The sequence below is a fragment of the Biomphalaria glabrata genome, chromosome 18 (genome assembly GCF_947242115.1).
Source record: "Biomphalaria glabrata chromosome 18, xgBioGlab47.1, whole genome shotgun sequence".
Lineage (NCBI taxonomy): Eukaryota > Metazoa > Mollusca > Gastropoda > Planorbidae > Biomphalaria > Biomphalaria glabrata.
In genome coordinates, this window is record NC_074728.1 from 10,092,261 (window position 1) to 10,107,508 (window position 15,248).

The 15,248-nt window shown below is 36.8% G+C and overlaps 2 protein-coding genes across 4 annotated transcripts in view; one reads left to right on the forward strand and one right to left on the reverse strand.

Annotated features, from left to right (window-relative positions):
• Positions 1-1,438, reverse strand: part of LOC106076379 (hydroxysteroid 11-beta-dehydrogenase 1-like protein) — a 55,150-nt gene extending 53,712 nt beyond the window's left edge. Inside the window, exon 1 of the mRNA XM_056016882.1 lies at positions 1,281-1,438. The gene's annotated coding sequence lies outside the window, so the exon portion shown is untranslated. The remainder of the gene's footprint in view (positions 1-1,280) is intronic.
• The window catches only part of LOC106066179 (mucin-5AC-like), a 39,818-nt gene continuing 24,688 nt past the window's right edge, over positions 119-15,248 (forward strand). For all 3 annotated transcript variants that reach the window (XM_056016879.1, XM_056016878.1, XM_056016877.1), the window contains exons 1-3: positions 119-799; positions 10,077-10,323; positions 14,652-14,771. In XM_056016879.1, the coding sequence (XP_055872854.1) occupies positions 14,669-14,771 (103 nt within the window). In that variant the 5' untranslated portion in view covers positions 119-799; positions 10,077-10,323; positions 14,652-14,668. The remainder of the gene's footprint in view (positions 800-10,076; positions 10,324-14,651; positions 14,772-15,248) is intronic.

The following is a 15,248-nucleotide window of genomic DNA, read 5'->3' on the forward strand; positions in this document are numbered from 1 at the left end:
TTCTGACTGGGTGGAACGTCTTTTGGCAGGTAGGAACGTCTTCTGACTGGGTGAAACGTCTTTTGGCAGGTAGGAACGTCTTCTGACTGGTAGAAGCGTCTTCTGACTGGTAGGAACGTCTTCTGACTGGTAGGAACGTCTTCTGACTGGTAGGAACGTCTCCTGGCTGGTAGGAACCACAACTATGATCACTCACATCACTGTCGCAGCACCCAACCACAACCACACACATCCACACATATCCACACCTGACGGAAAGTCATCTTTTAAATAAAAAGTGTTACCAAACACCTGCACACCTAAAACAGGACAAAATGGATGTTAAAGCCTAAATTAGGAGGGTCAAAGCGAGGACCAGGCCCCTTATAAATGAGGGGGAAAGGGAAGATGACAAAAGAAGGACAAAGTTTTTTAATAGGAGGGCAAAAGGAGGACAGTATTTTGTAGGACAAAAGGAGGACAAAATTCTTTTATAGGAGGACAAAATGAGGACGAAGCCTTCTATATGAGGACGAGGGAAGGACAAAGCCTTTTATAGGAGGACAAAGTCTTTTATAGAGGACAAAAGGAGGACAACGTATTTTATAGGAAGATAGAAGGAAGACAAAGGCTTCTATAGGAGGACAAAGGGAGGACAAAGTATTTTATGGGATGACAAAAGAAGGACACAATCTTACAAGGGGACAAAAAAGTATTACAAAGAAGTACAAAAGACAAATGCTTACTGGACAAAGGACATGAATCAGCAATCATTTAGCCATTCATCTGATCAATTCATACCAATTAATCAATTGTTTGGGTAAGTTCTAACACTATAAATAAATTTTTAGGTATATATTTTAGAGTTTGATGTTTGCTTATCGATGTTTGCATCACAAAGCCTTTGTTTTCTCATAGTTGTCAAAATGTTTTACATACTTTGGATGTTCCAGTTCCGATACTAAGATAATGGCATCCTAGCCCGAAGCTTCACTGGACGACGGGAGGAAGGCAGCGGGCATGGTTCGAACTCGGGACTATCGAGATCATCGAATGACAGCCCGAAGCGCATAACACAGCCATCCAAAAAATCTATTAATTTTTAAAAAGTAGAAAATATAGGTCAAAATAAGAAATAGGTATAAAGTTACAATAAAACTGTAACGAAGGGCTTTACAAAGACACTCTTGCTAATAGCGAGTAATTTATACGTCAATGGGAAGAAAACAAAATTTTACTGTTTACAATGGCACCGCTTTGAGTTGGCATGGAACAAGAGAATAATAAAGAGGAGCACTTACCTACACACTTTATCTAGATCTAGATCTGATCCGAATACTTAAAAAACAAAACAGTTTGCTCATGTCCAATGCTCAACGAGTATCCAGGAGCCCGCCAGAAATGAGCTAATTGCCAGATAGCGCCAATGACTCTACAACCACATTGGTACCATTCCAATCTCTCAACACGAGCATTAATTACATTTACTTCGCAGACTATAAAAAATAGTACGGATGACCGATATGCCATTTATGACTTTTTTTCTTTTTTTTTTTGCATGTTTAAAGTTTAACATGTTCAGAGCATTGACAATAATAAGTGAAATGATTTTGATGATTTCGTAATATTAAAACACATTCAAGTTTGTCGATAATGCTCTTTTTATTGAAAAGCTTATCATCAGCTCACTCTGTCTGTTGTATGTCTGTCTGGTAAAAAGTTTGTACACGCTATTTGTCCCACACCCAATCTCGGATAAAAATCAAATTTTCCACAATTATTTCTTTTACATGCCAACACAAGAATACATTACATAATTAACCAATTAATAAGTTAACTATTGGTAATTAATTATTTTGTTTGGTATCTCGAACAAGGTAAAAGAAATTTACTTGACTGATAAGGTTGTATAAGTTGATTTAGTTCCCTTTATTGCTTGTAAAGAGACGCTTGTAAATAACTATAAAACCTAATTTCATAAGCGACTCCCTGGAACAGTGGTTACCAAATTGGCTTGAGGAGACCTTAGCCTTCAAGTTCAAATTCAGGTCACTCACTTAAAAAAAAAATACATTTAAAAAGCCATCACCCATATATTCTCTTCTTTCTCCTGACTCCTAACTCCACCCTATTGGTCCAGACAATTGTCCAGACTATCACTTAAGTGAAAGAATCATGGCGTTTTGAGAAAGCTAAAAGCATTGCATTGCGCAAACAACAACAATTAGTAAAAATATTTCAAATCGCACAGATTTATTATTGTTAGTCTAAATCTATTTCAACTTTAAATACATGACTGATCTTAACTTATTGATACATAATAAGTCTTCTCTTCGAGTCTAAAGACTCCGAATCCCAATAAAGATTTGAAATTGATACAACTACATTTAATATAAGCTTTGTTGGTTTTTTTAAGTATGTATCTGGATTTTGCTGGTTACATTTATTATTGCTATAATGTTAGCATTGATTATGTTAATGTGGTAATTGTTGTCGGTTTTTTAGCGGCCCCCCGAAAGGGGAAAAGACGCTATTAGTTTTGTGTGGCCTGTCTGTCCGTCTGTCCGTCCGTCCCGTTTAGATCTCATAAACTAGAAAAGATAGTGAAAATCCGACATCACAATATTTTAGACCATTCAAAGTTCTGATGCAATGGCTAGTATGCATATAAATCAGACATAATATAAAACAACAATTATAGGTAGTTTTTCATATTATTGCGTGAACAGCCGTGACACTCATTTACTATAAAACACATAACCAAAGAAAAAAAAGTTGTTTTTTTTTGTTTTTGTTTTTTAAGGAAATCTTTTACTCTTGAGGAATAAGAGATTGGCCATTTACAAAACAATTAAATCAATTAGATATTCATTATAAGACATCAGTTAGGCCAGGTTCACATCTAACTTCACATTCACTTTCACCTATCCTTTGGTCTGCGCAACCTTTTTTTCTCCATTATTTTCATTTCATTCTGATAATATTGAAACCTGGGTGGACCACTTCGGGAGCCGATTTTCAGTTTGTTTTTGCACACAAACTGTCTTTGTAACCTTGTTTATTGCTCTTTTGATATTGCTGTTATTGATTTTATTGTCTTATTATTATTTTATATAATACAGACGTTAGTTCAAAAAAGAAGATAATTACGTCCTACGCATTTCATTTGTCAATCTAGTCATGCATGTTAATGAATGACTTAATCTCTTTGGTTTTCTGGCCATTCTCTAATAGCAATAGGGAAGAAAGAGCACTTGTACGAATTTGTTCCAGCGTTTGGAATAAGAAATGTACCTCTATCTTTGTGTTTTTCTGAGTATTTCATAAGGTTTTGTTTTTCTATTTGTAAGTTAAGGTTTATTGTTTTATATATTATTGGTACTTTACTTTTTATTCTTCTGTCCTAAAGTGTCTCTAACTTTAGTGATTTGACTAATGGTGTTACTCTAATTAACAAGTTGTTATAAGCTGTTAGGTTCTTCGTTCCGAAGATGTTGGATGTCAACTGATTATCTAACAATTTAGATAACATTTTGTCTATATTTTTTTTTCAATTTGACGTCGCCTTTCTTAAGGGTATGGAACGTGTGAGCTGTAAAACGCTCGGTGATCTTGAGTTCCAATCCCAATAAAGATTTTCAATTTCAGGAATTATAGGACGCCCAACTCTAATGGGTTATTGTAAAGGTGGCATGTCGTTGTGCTGACCATATGACACCCTCGTTAATCCTATACCATGAAAACTGATGAGCTTTATATTATCTTCGCCAAAGAAAGGGTTACATTCTTTATTTTTATTTACTGTCAGAAAAATGATGAAAATATTTACAAGAGTTCGTGGGGGAAAAAGAAGTACTATATCGCTAAGGCATCACTCTCATTCGGATGTACGTATGAACGGGAGAACAAGATTTAAGTCAGTTTAGAAATTCAGTCCATCGAGTTATAGAAGGCCTCAACACTAGTCTGCTACGTCACAACCTGTCATGTTTCTAATCGCTACATGTCAATATATTTCATTATGTTCATAGACACAGACAAGTGGACACTAGAGCTCAGCTTTGTATCATTTAGCTAACAAAAGCAATGGTGTTTGGCTTCAATAATTAGCAAATAACAAAAAAGAACTAACGTTAGACATTTAAAAAGATATTATTAGTTACTGTGACAAATTGGGTATTTTATGAAACAAGCTTGTGTCTTCTTTTGAATCGAATCTGTAAAATATGACCCACACCACACACCGTAGCGTTTAAAACCAAGGTAGACATTGGAGAGGTTTGGGGGAGGGGGGGAATGAGAAGTCGGCATCACTGCACTGGCACCATCCTTCCGAGATAGCAGGTTAACATCTGGTCAAAGTCACGAACAGTTCACTGGCTCCCCAAACTCTCTTCTGCTTTCCCTCACACAACGCCCTCCCTCTAAGGCGTGCACGCCATGCACCCTAACGACCTCCCTCCCCCCCCCCTCTTTCTATTACTGCTAGACGCGCAATCAATTTTCTTTTTGCTTTTTGCTTTGTTTTTTGCTTTGTTTTTTGTAGAAGAAATCACGGAGGCCACTGAACGTAGTTATAATAATAATAATAATAACAAAACGGTAGATTTTAATCGCCCTGATCTGCTGCTCATCGATACAAAAGAAAAAGCCGCAACCATTATTGACATCGCCGTACCACTATCTCATAATTTAAGAAAAACTGAGTTGGAAAAAGCAACTAAAATATGGGAACCTAGGCTTGGAGATTAATCGTTGATGGAAGTTATCTAAAACAACAATATACCCCATTGTCATATCAACCGAGGGGATAATAACAACTGACGTCACAGATACCTTCAAGGCCCTTGGCATTACTAGGAACATCCTCGTTGCCTGTCAGAGGGCGGTACTGCTGCAGACCTGCCACATCGCCAGGAAATTCCTCAGTGGACACTGATACAGGGACTACGATGAATTTTGTTTCTCTTTAACGAAACTCGACCCTGGCAGCGCCAGAGAATGAATACTCGTTCGTTTCTAACATAATAACAATATTAATAAAGCTTGTCTTCGAGTCCAGAGAAGGGCAGCATTTCACGTGGCTACACATTGCTAGCTGTGACCAACATATTTGGCCACATCCAGCGCATCCAACATACCCGTTGTCCTGTGGTGGTCTATTTAGGTTCTCTTTCCGACGTCTATGGTGGCGCGGTGACATGCTTGGCTTCCGAACCTGGGGTCCTGGGATCGAATATCGGTGAAGACTGGGATTTTGAATATAGGAATTTTTAGGTCGCCCCCGAGTCCACCCAACTCTAATGGGTTCGATGTGCCTGACTTTAGTTGGGGAAAGCAAAAGCGGTTGGTCGTTGTGCTTGGTCACATGACACCCTGCTCGTTAACCGTTGGTCAAAGAAACCTTAACATGAACTGCCCTAAAGATCGCAACGTCTAAAGGGGGTAACTTTTCTTTACTTTCTGACCGTCTTCGTCTTTATATAACAGTGGCGTAGCTAGGGTGGGGGGAGGAGGGGGGGAAAATTTAAAAAATCCCCACGGGCCCCTACTTGAGGGGGACCCCAAATGAGTGTTTTTTTTACATTCAATATTAGATATTACGCTAAAAGCAGGGGCCTCCAAAGAGGTCAAGGCCTCCGGGCCCCCAAATGATGGCAAATTCCTAGCTACGCCCCTGTTCTCTAAACAACTCCAAAATAAGGAAGATTTCAAAAATACCAAACAAAGAGACAAGAACTCTTGCACCTCATTCTCAATGGCGTTTATATCCCTTAGTGTTCGCTTGATGAGGGCCGGATTTAAGGGAGGGCTGGCGGGGCTACTGCCCAGGGGTATCCACAAGAAAGGGGCCCCCACAATAGAGAAAAAAAATCCATATTTATAATAATAATAATAATTTTATTATCCGTAAGGAAATTGTTCTTACAATTTGTGCATTACACCAAACAAAACATTATAACTATAGAAAACCAAAATATACATCCACACCAGACTCACTCATAATTTACCTGTCCATTTTTTAATCAAATTGTTGATTTTATTTAATGATACTAAGGAAAAAGAAAATAGTTTATTTTTTGTGTTTGTTTTTCTTTGCTATCGATCGGTGTCTTGTATCTCTTTTGTGATGGTAAATTCACAAAATTCTGACTTAAAGGGTGAATATTTAAATCTATAATCTTATTACATTTCTTATAAATATTTTTTCTGAAACAGCTGCCCAAATGTTTTTTTTTTTTTTTTTTTTTCAAAATACCAGCACCACTTAGGATTCTACGAAGTTTATTTTTATTTTAATGCCGTTCTGTCAGATCAAACGTAAGAGAAACCATCAATAGCAATCAGATCGTCGTTGTCATCCTCCTCTAACCATGTTTTTCAGTAAACGCCAATAGACAACTTTCTCTACAAACGTGATCGTAGCGTACATGCCACACTATCGTGGTTAAAAAGTGTCAGCTGATTGTGATCTCGTACTATACAACAGAAGATCAGCATTAACTACTTTGCGTAAACCCCAAATAATTATATTACTAGAATATGCATATCAAGGGATTTGATTTTTTTTTAAATACGGTGATTGCATATATTTGTATAAAGTGGATTTTTATTTAAGTTTTCGAAATAGCGGAGGGGTCTCCACAAACATTCTGCACCAGGGACTCCAGAAACATTCTGCCCCAGGGATTCCAGAAACATTCTGCCTCAGGGACTCCAGGGACTCCAGAAACATTCTGCCCCAGGGACTCCAGGGACTCCAGAAACATTCTGCCCCAGGGACTCCACATACTCTGCCCTGTACATAACTAAAAACACTTTTCGTCCTTTTTTTTTTTTTCAAAGTGAGAGTACTGCCAACAAGGGCGTAGCCAAAGAAGTTTTGAGTTCAAACCCCCCCCCCCCTGAACTATATTGGCTAGGGGGGGGGGAGAAAAATTCCCCCCCCCAAACCTCCATCCCCCGAAAAAAAAATCCTGGCTACGCCCATGACTGCCTAATAGGAATGTTTATGTCCCTTATTATACTCAAACATATCTCAAAATAGTTTCCGTTTTTTTTAACAAAGAAAGGGAGAGTAATACCAAATATGAATTGTGATTTGTCAAGAATAACCCTTTTTATGCCCCTTTTAGCGACATTCTGTGTGAGCCTAAATCTCTTACCCTATAATTAAAAAAATTCATTTCTAGATATAATTTAAATAACGAATTTTATACTAATGCTGAAAGGTAAAAGCAAATTGTTTTAAAAAATCTATGATTGGAGAAAGAGGGAGAAAGCTGAATACAAATAATGATACACGAATGTGTTATATCAGTCGAAAGGCTGGTGACTGTTAATTAAATACATGCAGAGGACCAGGTGACAGTATGAACGTAATTAAACTCAGAAGTCAGTATAATCTATGATTGAGTCTAGTAGTTATATAGGTTATTGGAGACAGTTATTAAGTATTATTTTACCATGAAGCCATCAGGGCCGGTTTTAGATAATTGGAGGCCCTGGACGAAGTGAATTTGGCCGCCCCCAAATGGAATAGAAAAATAAAAAATAAAGAGGGAAAAGTTAAAATTACACAATGTATTTCATACCTTATTTTCAAACATTGAACACAAGTTTTGCTATCGCTTCTGAAAAAAAATTGTTTAGAGTCCCGTGCGAGGCCCCCACCAATCGGATGCCCCAATAAGTTTAATTAGAGAAATAGGTCGCCGCTTTTAAGTTTGAAACTTACAATAGATAATTGTAAAACCTTCTATTTTCATGAGAACTACCCTTGCACATTGCACAGTGGTTAGTGTGGAGGCTTGTATAGGCTTGAACCAACGATTTTAAATTTAAGTCTTTCAACTTTTTTTTTTTTTTCATTTTGTAAATGCATTAAAAAAAAGATCACGGTAACATTCACACATTGCACAGTGGTTAGGTTGGAGGATTGTGGAGGCTTGAGCCCACCAATTCAAATTCAAGTCTTTCAACTTTTGTTTTTCTCATTTTTTAAATTCATTTAAAAAGCCATCACGGTAACATTCACACAAATACTCCTTTCTCTCCCCCCCCCCCCCAACTCATCCCAAACCCTTTCCCAACTCGTCCTGACAAGTGATAGGCCATAGCGTAGTGAGAAAGCTAAAAGCATGAAATTGCGATAAGAAACAAACAATTGGTAAAACTATTTCTAATCGCACAAATTTATTGTTGTTAGTCTAGATCTATTACAAATTCAATTACATGACTGATCCAAACGAATTGATACAATTACATTTCATATAAGCTCACAGTTTTAGACTTTCTGGTTGAGTTGACCCAGGGTGTGGCTTGCGTGGAATGGGATGGTTCGAGGAGGTCACGAACTTAAAAAAAAAATTCTTTCTGTTCTAATGATGAAACGATACATGTGTGTGTGTATATCTGATTGTATTTCCTGCCTGTCTGTGTATGTAGGTGTTTGATAGAGTTTTTAGCTCTTTACCCCATGTTTTAAAAGAATATCCTAACACAGCGAAGCATGTGCTCTAGTGTAACTCTAGTGTAACAATAATAACCATTTCAGACTTCTCCTTATAATATCTTATCAGTGGCTAAGTGGTTGTGCTTGGCTTCCGAATCAGGGGTCCTGGGTTCGAATCTCGGTGAAGACTGGGATTTTGAATTTCGGGATTCCACCCAACTCAAATGGGTACCTGACTTTAGTTGGGGAAAGTAAAGGCGGTTGGCCGTTGTGCTGGCTACATGACACCCTAAGGGAAGAACTACACTTTTAACGCTATAGCTCTCTATAACGTGGACGTTATTTCCCTTTTTCGATATCAAGCAAAATAATTTAATAACAATTAATTAATAATTAATTGATTTTTTAAAAATCGATTCATGTTTTCTTAGGTACAATAACAATTATTTAAAGTTTCCACTTGATCCGAGAAAGGGTGTCGGAGAAATAACGTTTGTATTTATCTAAGGGGACAAAACCCCACATATCTCTGAATACTGAAGGATTTGTTTTCCTTGTTAATATAAAGCAAAATAGTTAATTACCAGTAATTAATTGACTATTTGGTATTGTGTGTGTGTGTATTGATTCACGTTCTGTTAGGTGCAATAAATAAGTGTGTATAAGTCACTGTCAAGCGAATGGATGTGAAACGTTTATCAAAAGTTCACCCCATACCGACAGAGTGAGTTAATATAAGCTTTTTAAAAATATAACTAACCCAAAACTGCAGTCATTAAAATTTTAATCCGGAGGAGGGAGGTGGTGAAACCTGCGAACACCCCCTCCCTCTCGCTGAGCTCATGTATATATTATAAGTCTATGATTAATCAGGAAATCACAAGGAAATATAGAACGCCGATGAAGAATGAACAGCTATTTACTAAGCTTATATCAGATCACTGTGTCTGTCTGTCTGTCAGTCCTTTTGTCCGTCTGTCTGTCTCTCTGTTAAAAGCTTGAGCATATTTTTTCTCCCATTTCCCACTCTCGGATCAAGTTAAAACTTTGCACAATTATTCATTAAACCTGACAATAAAAAAATTAATCGATTAGTTAATTAATTATTGGTGATTAATTATTTTGTTTGATTTCGAAATAAGGGGAATAAATGCTATTTAATGAGAGATGTGTGTGTAGATATATATGTATGGATTTAGTCCCCTTATTACGTTTTTTCCCTTAGATAAGCTTTGTTTTTAAATAAAGGATTCTTTTTTCTATTTCTTGTTTGTTTGTTTTTTTTAATACGGATACACAACCTCGGGAATAAAGGAATCGTGTTGCAACTAAATGTTGTTTTTTTATAACGGAAACAAATCACAAAGTTGTTTTTTTTTATTTCTCTTGAATGTCAGTGTAATGCTAACTATTTGATTGGACAGGGTAAAAAAAGAATTCGCTACTAACAATCTACTCATTGATCTATTTATTGATTTCTTAATCTATAGTTTGACTAATTACTTAATGCCAAGTTTGTTGGCTGTTGTTTTTACATATATTTAAAACGTTTCCAGTCATTACATTTTGAAATATTTCTCTGAAGTTTGCACCAATGGCAAGAAAGTGTCTGAATTCTTTTTTTTTTTTTCTTTTTTTTCAGTTTCCGTGACCATCATCCAATGGCATCGTCAGAAAAATTCATGTCTAATGTTACGACAATTTTAGAACCGCTGGTTCCGATCAGCCTATCCTACTATTCTGATCTATGTCCTTAAGGAGACATCGAGACCAGCCGAATGACCAAATTTGAATGAAGACAATCCGTCATGTGATCTGTCTAAGGTACTCTGACACAGACAACGTTCATTTTGTCGGGGTCATTGTTGTAGTCCAGATCATTTGAACAGGTAAGTAAAAATATATTTCTTTACACTGAAACAATAGACTCTGAGAAACAATATATACCTTTTTTTCATTGGCTTTCAATTGTAAATGTAATATATATGTAAGCATCTATTTTGAGCATGGATAGCACACAATAAGGATGATTCGGCAGAAAAAAACAACATAAAAAATCGATTGTCTTAAAATAATTCCTAACGGATTTAGATCCAGAATCATAGACAATAGTTTATGCACTATGCTAGAAAATTATTTTTACATACAAATAGCCATTGCATTGGATATTTAATATAAACAATTGAACGGTTTGCTTTCAGACAAAAAAAAAGTGGCCATTGAATCAGAGCTTCCGATTTTTTTTCTTGCTTTTGCGATCTCAATGGGACTGACGGACAGACAGCTTACACAGAGCTAATAGCAGCTATTCCCTTTTCTGTGGCCGCTTATAATATCTCCGATAGAACACATTTATTAGTGTTAGTCTAGATCTTATAAAAATTAATGACACGATTAATTCAAAATTACCATTTAAATTGCGCTCTATGTAAGCATGTTTTTAAAAGTATAATTGACTATATTACTTGTTAGTTTTTTGTTTAGTTAAAATAATTAAACACATAAGAAACAATTGATTTGAAAAAAGAATGTATAAAGTTTTGTGGATTGTGAAAGATCGAAAGATCTTTGAAGAACGTAAAACTTTTATTTTCAGGAAGGCATTTCTACACCCAATAACATACATATCGAATTGTGAAGTAATATTTTATTTGTTCTATATAAATTTTGATGTCTTTTTTTTCCCAGCGGCTTTCGCGCCAGTCGCTATTTGCAAACGAATGAATAAAAAAAGGGGGGCGGGGGAAGTGCCATTGTACTTTTCCTTGCCGTAACTGCTCCACGTGTAATCTCATTACCTCCCCTAACCTCCGACCAAAAGCCACAAACAATGTCTACCTGCATGCGATGTCGTGAAAGTTAATCACGTGCCTTGTTCGCTTACAACTTTTGATTTTCTGTTCGGTTCAGTTCGCTACTGAAACCTTAACACTGTAGACTTTGTTTTTTTTTCGTGTGTGCGTGTTTGTATTACTGTGAGTGTATATGCGGGTTTGTGTGTCTGTGAGTGCGTTTCTATGTCTGTTTGTATGTCTCTGTAAGTGTTGTTTCACGTGTTTTTTTTGTATGCGTGTATCGCTTAACAGAACCCAACCAGTAGTCTAACTTTGAGTCTTACAAACAAGAGTGAAAGCGGTAGACAGAAGGACGCCAGAGATGAGAGCATTAGGTGATCTAAAGACACACTGAACTTGTTCATGACTGATTGTCTATACATTAAATAATGTTTCATTCTTGGGCTTATTCTGAAACCCTTGTATAGGACGAACCGCAAACATTTTAATTCCGATGCGAAAAAAAAAGTTCAGTATGTAAATTTACGACAATCACTTTTTATAAAATTATTTTAAAAAAACACAAAAAAAAATACGAATTTTTCAAAAGTTGACAGGGCGGGCAATATAGTGAATGAGAACCCTTCACCTTCACCTAATCGACCGTTGTCCATGTCCATTCCTCTGTCTTTTGCCTTGGATAGAACCTTCTTTGATAGCAGCCCCCTTTCATTCTTTTATGTTTTCTTCCCGTCGCTTTCTCTGTCTGCCTCTTCTTCATTTTCCTGGTAATATTCCCTATAGGAAGGTCTTTGCAAGCCCCGAGGACTTTGTAATAAGGCCATAGAGTTTTAGTTGGTGTGGGGTCCAATCGCTAACCCTGTCTCTAATCTCTTCGTTTGTGATGCTGTCTTTGAATGTGATACCCAGGATCTTTCTGTAGCATCTCAATTCCATTGCTAGGATCCTCCTCTCTAGCTCTGCAGTCAGCGTCCAAGACTCGCAAGCATATAAGAATGTGGCCATGACCAGGGACCGCATCAGTGTTAAACAGTTTTGATATAGTTTGTAGTCAGTCATTGCATGACGTCATACAATAGGTTCTTCGTTTTTACAACCTTATATTTCCCGCCCCTCCCCCTTCCCCCAGCGGAGAACGACGCCATGAAACTTTTAGAAATATTACAGCTTAAGACTGAAAGGGAGTTAGCTATTTGAGGCATGGTCTTCGATTCTAAAAATCAGTAGCGCCCTGCTTTTAGTCCACACGTAATACAGCCTCTGTCCGCAGGAGGTTTATTTAAAATTTCTTCTCTTCGCCTGTCTACACTGAACCTTAGTGTATGGATGCTTACAAATGTTCGGACACTTATCCCGTACGGCGGTTTATTACATAACATAATGATTACAATTTTATATCAAAAATCCATATTCGAGATGCAAAATTTTGGTGTGGCTTTACTTAAAACCTTTTTGTATTTTTTGGGTTAACACAAATACATCAGTGAGGGATCATTCAATGTCACAATATTTTTTTATTTTTTTTTTCCTTAGGGAACAGCAATTTGAACTAAAATTGTAATAAAAGTTTTTAAATACTCAATTGATCTGATATTTTAGCCCTTAGGATTTCTTCCCAGAATACCTTGCAACTCTCTGAAGAGTACATGTGTCACATTATTTTTTTCTTTTTTTTTTCCTTAGGGAACTTCATTTTGAACTAAAATTGTAATAAAAGATTTTAAATACTCAATTGATCTGATATTTTTAGCCCTTAGGATTTCTTCCCAGAATACCTTGCAACTCTCTGAAGAGTACATCCTGAACACGGGGTTTTGGTGAACTTTTACCCCCCCCCCCCCCAACATCTTTATGCAGCTATGCGTTTGCCAAGCCCTCTGATATAGTGCTCTTCCTTAGGGCCAGATCTAGACATGATGATGCCCTAATCAATTTTAAATATTTCAAATCCCAACTTTCCAAAGGGTAAGCCCAAGTTTACAACATTAGACAATACGTTCTTTGCTCTTTCTTCAAAATGATTGAAAATATCACTGGAACCTTTTTTGGGGTGGGGGACTTTAAGTTATAGCTTGTGTTACCTAAAGGTAAATCCAGCACTGACTTTACAACCCCCCCCCCATTTAAGCAACCCCACAACCCCACAACACAACCCATCCTCACAACCATCTAGCGCTATGGACCTACGTTTGTACGAAATATTTTTTTTTAACTGACTCAAACATTCTGTCGTCATCATCTGCGTCTGCTGGGATCACGACACCTGTCCGTCACCTTGATGGATGACCGTTTGGGAGCAGAGTTCAGTTTGAAGTTTGGCTTCACAGTGAGAGTAAAGAAACTATTTGGGAACCTGCTGGGAGGGACTTAGGGAAGAAGTATGGGTTGTTTCGTGTTTGTTTGTTTTCTCCAAATAAATATATTGATGAGCAATATATAGCCGCCCCCTCCCCTCCCTTTCCAAAGCCATTCACACCCAATCCAGTCGTTGACACACACACACACACACTCACAATGAGTGTCATTATGGTGTAACAACTTTATATAGAAACAATGAGAATATAAGATTAAACCCAAAATGCTTCAGGCGTCTATAAGATATAATAAATAATCAGATAATAATCTTTTTGGTTCAAACAAATGATACTTTTGTTTGACTACAATAGTCCAGCTCAGGATTACTGCTATAACAATAACAACATTGATACAAACATACATAAAATTCATACACCATAATGCAGCACAACAAGCGCTTTATGAATTTGGCCCCGGTTATTTCTCGATGGCGACATTTACATATGTTCCTTAGCGTTCAATTTATGTTATTAATTCGACCGCACTCTTCTTGATTATCATTATTATTACTTTTGTATAACGAAACTCCTTACTTCTTTAGCATAACCATCACCACTTTGATTCTATCCCAGTCGAGATCTCTGAGAAAAAGCAAAAAAAAAAAAAAAAAACTAAATATAAAAAACAAAGCTTATCCATGGGAAAAAACTTACAACCATGGAAAATGTAGAATTTATTTCCCTTATTCGATTATTGTTCAAATTAACTGATCGGATAAACTTAATTGTAGCGAAAAAATTATTTTAATTAAATATCATCTTTCTTCGGACCCGCTAGGTTGTCTCGCGGACCCCAGAGTCGCAGTTTAAGAACCGCTGGCTAGAGCATAACAATCTTAACTTTTGAAGAAACATCTAAAAAAAAAAAACAACGTGTAAATCAAATGTAAAAAATAAGCGAATTCTTTGCAAAGCTAGAAACTTAGGAAAGACAAAGTGTTTAGACATCTTTTTATACATGCACAAACAATACAAGAAAGCTTTTTCATAAAAAACCTAACTACAAAGATGAATGTCTCAAGTGAGAAGATGGGTTATAATCTATGAATCTTTTTTTCCTGTCCACAGCGAAAGCTTTTCTCAAAATGTTCGTCCAGTATTTCTTGATCCAGACATTAGTTCTGTCAGTCTATGGACAGTTTGCCACAAGACAGGGATCAAGAGTGAACGACAGATTGACTGACGCAGGTAAGGTGAATCACAGAAGACCTGTGTTGAATAGTGAACTATTACAGGTGACTAACCACAAATGACCCCAACAATGTAAAAGGTTGATAAATCTGTTATCTTTACACCTTCATCTAACCCTTAGTGGCTTAGTCTGTTGAACCTTTGCGGTACTACACAAGATCTGATGATCGTCTTTTTCCATTCCTCTGTGTCTTTTGCCTTGGTTAGAATATCTTTCAATGGCAGGCCCGTCAATTCTTTTATGTTGTCTTCCCATCGCATTCTTTCTTCCTCTTCTTCTTTTCCTGGTACCGTTCCCAGAAGGAAGGTCTTTGCAAGCCCTGTGGAACTTTAAAAAAAAACATAGAGTTTTAGTTAGCGTTTTTTTTGTTTTTTTTTACAGTAGTTATCAGGTTATTGTGGGGTCCAATCGCTGTACTAATCTTGTCTCTAACCTCTTCGTTTCTGATGAGATCTTTGTGATACCTAGAGACG